Genomic DNA, 11,656 nt, shown 5'->3' on the forward strand with positions numbered 1-11,656 from the left:
TGTGCAGCTCTAGTGATTGCAGCTAAAATGATTAGCCTACTATATTCTCAACAGGAACACAAATACACTTCAACTAAGTGCTAACCACTTATTACAATACAATACAGTACATTAAGTTGCATTTTGCAGTCTTAGACGTGTGATTCTGACTTAACTTCAGTTCTAGATGTTCATTTTATTTTTCTGACTTCAGGACGGAGGAATTCATTGACCATGATCTCATTCAGAGGTGTTTTTAAGACAAAACAAATAGTCCAGAAACTTCTGATTGCGGCCAAATATGTTTCCACCTCAGTCAGGCAGACAAAATACATCCTAAACTTATAAAGTCCAACATTGAGTCTAAGAATGACTCAGACTGGTTGGTTAAATGCTAAATGAAAACGCTGGTTGGGTAAAATCATGTGCACATGGATCTAGACTGCAGGTAGGGCTGCACAACTAATCAACATTTATCAAAATTGCAATATGACCTACAACAATTTTAACATTGCAGGAGGCACAATATTTGATAAAGGCAAAATATTTGTCCAAATACCATTTTAAATTAAATATTGTGGTGCTGCAGAGATGTCCTGACCTACACATCATATTCTGCAGACAAAGAAGAAAGAAAAAATCTTTGTTTGGTACAGATCCCTGCAAAATCCCACCATAATCACTTGTTTTTCAATGAAAATGAGAATAACTATGTAAAATGATCATTCCCTCTAATATTGCCGGTCATTGGTGGCTTCAAATGGAGTCGTGTTTACCGTGTTCACAAGAAGAGTCCATATGAACACCCCTCTCTTATGGTATTCACAAAATATCTGAAAGCTCTGAGTTCACGACTTGTGACGTGTTTGTTGACGTTGTCAGAAATGGCGGAGGCCTTGGAAGTACATTTTTCGGTGCATAATTAGTCATCAATATATTGTAATTTTAGTCGTATATTGGTTTTTCTTCGGAATTTTGTAATATCTCTGAGGAAATTGTTGATATTACCAAAGGCCTCATCTTTGTCCTCTGTCATTATGCCTTTGCATTTCCTGCATTATGTTATCCGCTTGCTAGTTTGCTAAATTGTTAGCCTCTGTGGCTTGTAGGCGCCGACAGTAACGTTAATATTGCCGTTGCTTAGCAGCGGTGTTCTCACGACTTAACCACTTGAACGCCGAGCATATCGTGTACACGACTTCACATGTTGTAAACACAAGCTCACGAGTTTCATTGAAGGCACCACATATCATCACAATATCAGTCAAAATAATCACAAGTAGATATTTTTTTCAAAGTCGTTCAGCCCTAACTGCAGGTTAAATGTAGCGAGCACTGTGAACACTGTTACACTGATTCATTGCAGTAGATTCCTGCATCCAAGGAGATTTGTCAGAAACTTGTTATATTTTTTTAAATAAATTCATGTGCTGGATGAATAAAGTGATTCTAAAGAATGAAAACAAAGCTGTTTGTTTTTTTAATGGCACTTACTGCAGCATGTCCTGCTTCATCTCCATCTCCAACACTTTGCAGCAAAACCCTCTCAGAAAATCAAGGCCCCTAACCTCATCATGGATTTTATACCTGCCAAGATGAGACAAGACACTCTAGATTTCAGATCTAAAAGCAGTTAGGACAACAGAGCACAGACGGACCATATAGTCATACTTCCACAAAGTACTGTGTGCGTATATTTGGGGGAAAAGCAGATTTCACTGCCTCGTAAAAAGAGTACCAAGGTCGGGTTTCTCAAAAGCATCTTTATCTTTATTTAGAGCAGCTGATACTAAATTTGGCACAAACCTGTAGCCAAACTGGGATGACTCCCAGCAAAACCATTCCTCACATGCTTTTGAGAAACATGGCCCTGCTTGATAATACATTCACTTTAGTACAAAACATAAATAGTAGATAACAATATACCTTCTCAATCCTCGGGTTTACATTCATTCTGTCAGTCCAACAGTGTACAGCTCATACACCGCATCCAACAGCTCACAGACACAGAGATGGTTTAAGGGTTTGGTCTAATGCACCTGATGTCTGTACAGCTGGAAATGGAAAAGTGTGGATCCTAGTCTGTGGAGTCTATTTTATCATCGTCTCCTGCTCCAGCTTCTCCGCCGCTCTTCCTTTGACAAACTTTTGGTTTTTATCAACTAGAAGCACGAGACGGAAAGAGTGAAAGCGACTCATGGATCACTACAGCAGTATATATATATTCATTGGTTTCTTCTTTCTTTTGTGAGGTTCAGTTTCTTGCGTTGATGAGCTCAGCTGGTGATGAAAATGTTCTCAAGCGTGTCAGCCTCGGGGCTAGTGTTCATCTGTCCTCACTGCCCAGGCTTTTTAATGGCATCTATGAGATTATAGTGTGGAAATGGGACACTGGTGCTCCGGAGTCTCTCTGCTCCGTCCCTGATGGCTGATCAGTGAATGAGGTACGGTTCAGCGGTTCAGTTCGGACAGTTCGGACAGTTCGGACGAGAGAGGAAGTGGAGAAAGACGAGAGGGTCTGCTGTCTCTTACTTTACCTCAACATGTTTCTCTGTTCTCTTCTTGGTCACTTTGTTCTGATTTTTGAATATTTTCCTTCTCAACTTTGAAGAAGTTGATCTACTTGAGTGATTCTTGCAATTTTAGGGGTTGTACCCACATGGTTGAACACACTTATTGTAAGTCACTTTGGTTAAAAGCATCAGCTAAATAAAGAAAAATGTAATGTAAACGTCTTTTTTAAAGACTGTTATCTGTTAAACTAGGGCTGTCAAAGTCAGCGCGATAATAACGCGTTAACGCAAATTTGTTTTAACGCCACTAATTTCTAAAATGCAACTTCTGAATTTTAGGTTGTAGCGGGCTCAGTTTTAAAGCTATACGTAAGGAATCCATTGGTACCAACCATGTCATATTAAGATTTTAAACCAAGCTTTCATCACTCTCTCTCTCTCTCTCTCTCTCTCTCTCTCTCCCAGTCACTCCTCTGTGATGGTGGGCAGGTGAGGGGTACTGGGTGAACTGGGCGTGCTCCGTAGGTCAGGCCGGACGTTGACGCTGGAGATGGACCACACATCACTCAGCTCTGCAAAGGATGGGGGGGCAAAGGTCAAATAGTTTAGAGTTAGTTTATACTTCACATGTCAAAGAGCATTGTGGGTAAAACAGAGGCCATACTGGAGGACAGGAAAGGGTGCAACAGAAACATATATGAGGGGAGGCAGGTAGCCAAGCACAGGTGATGGAAAGTATACATTAATAATAACCAGGTGACAGCCATGTGATCAAAAAGAAGCAACATGCAAAGACACATATACTGTAGTAGGGACTTTTTACCAGACTCCATTTACTGTAGTTCTCTAGTGGAGTTTTTCTGGAGTTTGAGATGTCTCTTGCAGCTCTTTATGTACAATTGTTTTGCTGTTGCTTGCCTTGTGAAGCTTAATCCCCACAGATGTTTAAATCACACACACCTCTCTCTATTCATGCTAGTTTTCTACAGGAAATATAAAAGCTTGTACAGTTCAATCAGGGTTCAGGGTTCATACAAGGTTCCCGGAGGGCTGACATGCAGGGCTGACATGCAGGGTGTCATGGGTTGAAGACCAGGGGGAGGGAGATGAGGGCTCCAGCGGGGGGGTCAGAGTGGAGGGGGCTCCAGCGAACACAGATGACCTCTGAAGAGTCTGACACACACACACATACAACACACTCAGCAGGACATCACTGCATGCAAAGACGATAATCATTAAATAATGTCTCTGACATCTGACAAGATCAATATCAAGGATATCTGTGTGTGTTCAGTGGAGAGGGTCAGGGTTAGCTAAGGGACGTGTTTGTAATAGCAGCATTTTTAAAAAGTCCTGTCCTCACAGTTTCCAGCTTCTCTGAATAAAACTTTTAAATATGACTCTGACTTCAAACCTGTCGAAAAGTGTTTTTCCTCTTTTAATGAAGACCAGCTGCTCCATTAATATGGAGTGAAATTAGTCTCAAAATGGTCACAAATACCAGTATTACATGATCTACAAATGAAAAACGATTTGTGCGCAATTTGGGGTACTCAGAAATCTGTGTTCAATCAATTTGAACACATGTAAAACAGTTTTACAAATACACACATCACAACTTGAATAAATATTAGGTTCGACCGGCATCCGCTTTTTACCTCTAGTGGCTGTTTTTTCCAGCAGAAGAACAAGTCCATCACCGAGCAGTTTTTTTTTATTTAAACCATAAACCATATGGAGCTGGAGACGTGAAAATAGTCTCAAAACTCCACACACAAATGTAACCTGATCCGTGCATATCAGGTGATCCATGCGCAAAGCTAAAATTGTGAATCTGTGTCGTTGAAGCTAAAAATCTGTACGAGTACACATTTGTAAATCTTATTTTTCAGATCATGTAATACACATTTGTGACCATTTAGAGACTACATACATTAAAGCCTAACCCTAAATCTGTGCTGATCAGCAGGGATTAAATTGATATTGATGTTCTCATCTAACTCCTAGAAAGAGTATTTCCCAAAATGTACAACAAGCTGACCAAGACTCTCTCTACGAGTCCAGACATATAAAATGTACCGCTGTTGGTTCCAGACAAAATGTTTTAAATTCACAAGTAATCTTAAAACTATATTCAGTTTTTACTTTTTTATCTTTTGTTTGTGAAAGAAAAAACAGATGCAAACATGTTGGTAGGTTGTCTAACTATCAACAGCTTTTTCTCTAATAGTTTATATGCCTTTTGCAATGAGACGAGATATCTAAGGACCCAAAATCACAGTTAACAGAGTGAATATCAGCCGGTGATGCAGATCACGAAAACAAACGTTTAACATTTATTAGAAATACATACCCGTCCTGAACTTGCTGTACGGTCCGTTCTCGTGAGGCTGACGGCTGCCGGACCAGAATGGCAGACCTCTCTCTCGCCACCTGTGACACACACACACACACACACACACACACACACACACACAGACACCAAAGAGAGAGATCAGAGCAGTAGAGGAAAACCAGGTGTGTTTTTGTGTTTACCACAGTGCTTTGAGACTGCATGTAACACTGTAACTGCTTTGATGTGTACACTGAAGGTGTGTGTGTGTGTGTGTGTGTGTCTGTGTGTGTCTGTGTGCGTGTGTGTGAGGAGGTCCAGGTGAGTGTGGACTAAAGCCCCAGGTATAAAAGGGAGAAGAGAGCGACTGATGATGAAAGAGATGAAGAGATAACATCAAATAAAAGTAAAAAATAAATCCACAAAGGATTCCATAAAAAAAAAAAAAATATGGAGCCCTTTGTGGTGAAGAGCCTCATCTGGATGAATCTCACTGACATTCATGCTCACACTCTTTTCATATCCTCAGTTTAACGGCCTGGTTGTGCTAAAAAACAACTAGCTTGTACAACGAGTCGTGCGATCACGTCAGAAAGCTGAAGTGTTTATAGTTGTTCCAAATAGGGATGTCACGATACCAGAAAATTAGTAGTCGATACTAATACCAGTGAAATTCCTCGATTATTGATACCCAATTCGATACCACGGTAAAAAACTAAATTAAAACAATAAATTCCATGTACTTCAACATCCACTCCTTTGTTACTGTTTGCATATAGTTTTTTGTGAATTTATTATTAATCCCTGATGATCCGCCTCAAGTTTCTCACCAAAAACTGCATTTTACAAGATACATTCATACACATCATGATAACGTTATAATTTACCTTCGCCCAATACTGAACGCATCATAATGTAACTCAATGCAACTTCTGTTAACGTGATCTGTTAGCTCCGTTATTTAGCCAAGCAGGACTGTGCTGCTCACCGGCTGCTAACAGCTAACGTTAACTAGTCCTCCTCCGGCCGATTTCAACACAGATTTGTTGTTCAAAATGCAGCATTATCCGGGAAACTTTCAATCGTTGCCGGGACGACGAGACGCCATTAGTCTCCAGCTCTGATCCCCAGTACTGGTTTGTACACGCGATAAGTGACAGGAAAAAAAAACAATGTAAAGAATGAAAAAAAAGAGCTTTGTCTCACTTCCACAAACCTGGCCAATCGCTGAGTGAGGTGGGTGTGAATGTCAGATTGTCTGTTTCAGAAAGTTACAGAAATTGAAGTACACAGTTCCAACATTGGAAATGTGTGAGGGGGGAGAAGGTTTCAAAAAGCTGATTGACCATCGAACAAGCACCTCTGTTGAAACATACTGGCTGCTTAAGAGTGTGTTTATAAGCACACAATGTTCATTTAAGGTTTTATTCTGGATAAAGACAAATTTACAAACCTGATTTCTTTACACACTGAGACAAGAATTTCCAATGTGTTTATTAGTGTACCCTTGACTTGAAGGGATACTTTGGGTGTTTTGAAGTGGGGTTTGAATGAGGTACTTATCAATAGTCAGTGTATTACCAAGAGTAGATGGAGTTTGGATAAACAGACAGGAGTACCAGCACGGGAGCAAAGCAATGTACTGCTGTGGACGGGGGCAGCAGCAAAATAGACACCCAAAAAAATCAATATCAGTTTAAGTTTACGCTATATTATATATTTATATATTTATATATTATAGTATTTTCACCACTTTACCTCGCTGTCAGACAGCCCTTTCTGATAGGGAACTGAAGCCAGTTCCCTCATACAACCCCACTTCAAAACACCCAAACTATCCCTAACCTGTCTTGTCTCTCCGTCCTTACATTGATCAAGCACACATTTGTCTTCAAATCATTTGGCCACAATGACTTCTCAGATTACATATTAATAATGAAACCTCATCAGCAGGAGTCAGGATGACTCAGCTGTGCACAGCTTCACCACCCCAACACCAGACGCTACAATTAGCAGGGAAGGATAATAATCACGAGACAAAGTGTGTGTGTGTGTGTGTGTGTGTGTGTGTGTGTGTGTCTACGCACCAATGGAATATGAAAACTGCAATAATGAGGAGAGCTGACACAGCATCAGTCAGAATCCACATCAAACTATATTCCTCTTGAGTCTGGAGGGACAGACAGACAGACAGAGAGAGACACAGAGAGAGAGAGGGTTGATTACATTTACTGGAACAAAGTGTGAACATGAATCTCATTATTTCATTTGGGCTTAGACATGAACACTCGTATCAAAAACGTAATCAAACTCATTAGAAGTTACACAGACATGTAGGTGTTGAGAGCGAATGTTTATGTAACCAAAGTGTCACAGGCTCAATCCTCAAAACACCCACGATACCCAACTCCTACCTGCCTACTCATTGAAAGTCACAGCGGATCAGAGCAAATTATAGACGTCTAAAATATAAATGTACAAGTCTGGAGCCTTAATCACAAAACACCCTCAGACTAAAGGGTGCTTTCACTCCCAACCTGTTTGGTTTGGTTAAAACAAACTCAGATCCGTTTGCCCGGTTAGTACGGTGCGTTTGTGCTGGTGTGAAAGCAAATGAACCAACCACAGGATTTTATGATAGCGGATATGTGATTTTAGCATGATTTCAAAAGCTAAACTACTCATAAATCCATCTGCTGATCGTGAAATCTGTTCAGGAAGCGATCTGTATTTAAGGCTGTGTATATAAGCACGTCAGCGCGGGTATTTCCCTAATTAATAGGTCAAAAGCTGTTAAAATTGCTGTGCTTGTATCCATCTCTGTGTACTTTGTCAGTTCATTAACTCCATTAAAAAGTGTGTGACAGTGGTCCCACAGTAATATAGACCAATGCAGTAATCACAGTAACATCACAGTTAAAGCTTCATGCAGCCAAACTAAACTAACCTTTAGGAAACATGATGTGAACCGTATTCAGGACAGCAGGGATCATAATATCTGATAATCTACTCACCATGAGGAAGAGCGGCTTGTGGATGTTGGACAGGATGTGGATGGAGTTGGTGGTGACGGACTGAGCTCCGGCACACCAGGCCAGAGTGTAGAGCCAAGGCTGGCTGATCACATACAGGTTAGTGCTGATGTTCACCGACTGGTACTTACTGCAGAGAGAGAGGGAGAGAGAGAGGGAGAGAGAGAGAGAAGGAAATGACTTCACTACTTTACTTTATAAATCCAGAAGGAACACATTAAAGAGTCCACTTAATCACCGTGTCCTGACAGATGCAGGAGCATCAAAATATTCAACGCAATCAAAAAGAAAACCGCCTTATCTCTTGGACTGAAATGACCAGAACTCAACACACACTCAATTGTTTGTTGGTCTTAAAATGCACCAATACAGTAACCCAGTATCTCACCACTAAAGCTGATAAATATTGAACTGTTGCTCAGACGGATCTTTGTCTATTTCGGCTCTTTCAGTTGTCAGTCTGGTTGAACCGTTGGATAGCGGTTTGTTCTCCATGTACTAAACTAAATAACATCTATTTGTAAAGAGGACTTTCTACAAGCTGAAAGCATGAAAGATCATTCAGACATTTATAGTAGTCCTCTCACACATCTGACATATCTCAAGCTTTGTGGGAGATTACAAACGTTTGAATAGTAATGTATATTCTCAAAGTGTGTACTGTCGTGTTCTGTTTAAGATATTTGCTGTGTTGTGATTATTTTGTTTGCTTACTGAAATAATTAACAATTATATGTAATTTAGCATCAGCAATGTAACATCAGCATACATGCCAGTAAAGCTTATTTGACTTGACTTGAGAGAAAGGGGAGAAAGAAGGATGAATACATAGGAGGAGAGGAGGAGAGGAGTAGAAGGTGAAGGTGAGAAGAGGAAGGAAGACAAAATGATTGAAAATGGAGGGAAAAGAATGAAAGGATGGAGGGTTTGGATCAGGAAGAAATGAAATGATGGAGATGTGGAAGAGAGTTGTGTATTCACCTCTCTCTCTCAAACACACACACTCAAAGCTATCTCCCTCTCTCTGTGTGGCCTGACAGTTTATTGAGATGAAAGACTCCTTTGAAAGTCTAATGATCATCTGTTGAGGTAAACAGTGTGAGAGAGAAAATATTCTTTGCCAGGTTATACAACCTGGAGTTGTATAATCTCCAGGAGTTGTATAAGCTCGTTATTATTGCTGAAGGGTCAGTTCAAAACGGTTTGTTCAAATGGTGCAATTTCATTTTATTAGAAAGATGTTGGAACAGTGAGGAGCACCAGCTTCACGCTTTATCAGCAAGCAATGGAAACAAACTCTGTTTAGCACTGAAACTGATGCACATAATGTACTGTAGAGATTGTTTGTAGTTTAATGTTTGATTATTGGATTTAACGGAACACTTTGTTGTCTGAAGTAGATCTTCTTAAATCTTTTACCATCCATTTTCACAAACTGTGAACTAGTGCAATGAAAAGTTAATACGATCAATAGATTTGTCTCTTTTCAGTCATTGTGGTTCACATTTGGCCAGGCTGCCACCGTAAATAACAATTTGTTCTTAATTAACTTGCCTTGTTAAATATAGGTTAAATAAATAAAATAAATAAACTTTCAACAGGAACGTTGAAACAGCGTAAAAATAATCTACCTACAACGCAGAGCATACAAAAAATATGGCGTCTCCCTGCATTTAAAGCAGTTTCATAAATAGTTAAATATGTTTTAATGAGGGCACCAACTCCACAATAGAGCTGAAAACATTTAATACTGTCTGTGTTAACATGTAATTTTCTTTTTAAGTTAGGGATGCACTGATCCAACTTTTCCTGATACTAATCCTTCAACTCAGGCACCGAGTAGTGCTTTCTTTGTTCCATATTTACAATCTATATACCTCACTTTGTGGAACTTATTACCATTTAATGTAGATTAACACTGGTCAGTATCTGCGCCAATACTGATCCAGCGTATTAGTATGCAACCCTAATTTTAGTTTAAATGTCAAATTTGACAGTGGTATGACTTACTTAAGGTGTTCTGTATTACAAAGACACCAAAACAAATTAATATTGTTGATAAACTATCTAATGAACGTACCTGAAGTTAGAAAACTAGAAAATATTCAGCATGTAAAGTTTGACACAACGCTCTGATTATAATAATCACAAGGTACTTTGAGACACACAATGTACCAACATGATTCATCCAACCACGCATCTCTAGTTGGTGATAAACATGGTGCCATCAGAGGTGATATTTTTATGTTTCAATGAGATACTACAAAGAAGCAATAAGAGGAAACTATTTCAGTGGACTGTGTGAGTCACTCAACCATCTTTCTCTTCTCCCACAGCTTCTGGTTATGTACAAGTACCTCCTACTCGTTTCTCTTGTACTACTTATCAGCCTCTCGTACCCTCTTCTCTTCTGAACCGCCTCCCTTCATTTAAACTCCCATCTATCTGCAACCTATCTGTACCTCCTCCACTGCTTCTCCTCTACTGAAGAAGTTCCTCTTTACCCAGGTTTACTCCCCTCTCTTCTCACCCACCGGCCCTTTACCTCCCTCTCTCTCCCCCGCAGCTGTTCGACAAGCAACGAGAGTCAGTGAGGACGTGGCGGCCATCTGTACCTTGAGTTACATAACTACACACATGTACACACACATGTACACAGAAGAGGCCATTTCAAAAACAGTGAAATGTTACTTTTCCCTCAGTAAGTATAATCAGGGGTGTTTGAAAGGTAGATATAATTGCATAATTATGTGCGTGAATGTACTGTATGTTCATATTTTGAGGCCTTTATTTTTATTTAAAAATGTTTTTTCAATCTGTGAAATCAGAATGTGAATAAATGCAAATATCCACAATTAAATTTAACTATAGAAAATACCTTTTGTAGTTCAAACACGCTGCAAATATAGTTTTATTATTTCATGTTTTTCTCTAGAGCATAATTAGGAGTACATCTGTGTTGACTCCTCATTTCCTTTTTCAGTCTCTATTAGTGGAAGTGTTTATGAAGACTTTTTCCGGTACGTCGTGGTGATCAGTTAAAACACACACACACAAGGGATGATGTACAGCGAACCGGTCATTGCTGTGAAAGATATCACGACAGGGCGAGGCCGACTCGAAGCGGAGGGGTCTCTCATCACCCTGAAGGGGTTTATTTCACAACAATGACCCGCTAGCTGTACATTATCCCGCTTATTACACAGCTACTTACTGAAGACATCAATAATTTGACACAAATATGGTCTGCCAGAGTTCGACATCAGAAGTGCGTCCATAGCAACGGTCTCTTATACATGGCAACGGTCTGTTATACATAGCAACGGTCTGCTATAAAGAAACAACAGACCACAGAACGCCGTGATTAACCAATCAGAATTGAGTATTCAACAAAGCCGTGTAATAATTTGTGTTAAAAACATTTCAAACCAATCTGAGTTAAAATCTGTCAATAACGATGTTTGCTGTGAATTGTGCAGGAATCGTTGTTACAAGAAAGCAACAATTAGGGCTGCAACAAACTATTTTCATTGTCAATTAATCTGTCAATTATTTTTCTCAATTAATTGATTAGCTGTTTGGTCTATAAAATGTCAGAAAATGGTGAAAAACGTCAATCAGTGATTCCCAAAGCCAAAGATGACGTCCTCAAATGTCAAAGATATTCAGTTTACTGCCATGGAGGAGTAACGAACCAGAAAATATTCACATTTAATAAGCTAGAATCAGAGAATGTTTTACTTTTTCCTTCTTAAAAACGTATTCAATCCAATTAATTGATTATCAAAATAGTTGTCAAT

General features: G+C 39.5%; 1 protein-coding gene across 2 annotated transcripts in view; it reads right to left on the bottom strand.

Moving 5' to 3' along the window:
* Positions 1-2,828: 2,828 nt before the first annotated feature.
* Positions 2,829-11,656, bottom strand: part of gdpd4a (glycerophosphodiester phosphodiesterase domain containing 4a) — a 37,810-nt gene continuing 28,982 nt past the window's right edge. The window contains exons 14-18 of one of the 2 annotated variants that reach the window (XM_037776284.1): positions 7,839-7,986; positions 6,912-6,994; positions 4,846-4,925; positions 3,528-3,665; positions 2,926-3,064 (exon numbers count right to left, since the gene is read on the bottom strand). In XM_037776284.1, coding sequence (XP_037632212.1) covers positions 3,571-3,665; positions 4,846-4,925; positions 6,912-6,994; positions 7,839-7,986 — 406 coding nt within the window. In that variant the 3' untranslated portion in view covers positions 2,926-3,064; positions 3,528-3,570. Of the gene's footprint in view, positions 3,065-3,527; positions 3,666-4,845; positions 4,926-6,911; positions 6,995-7,838; positions 7,987-11,656 lie in introns of both variants that reach the window. The other variant, XM_037776283.1, reaches the window with a different exon arrangement.

Source organism: Sebastes umbrosus, chromosome 7, assembly GCF_015220745.1.
Source record: "Sebastes umbrosus isolate fSebUmb1 chromosome 7, fSebUmb1.pri, whole genome shotgun sequence".
NCBI classification, from domain to species: domain Eukaryota; kingdom Metazoa; phylum Chordata; class Actinopteri; order Perciformes; family Sebastidae; genus Sebastes; species Sebastes umbrosus.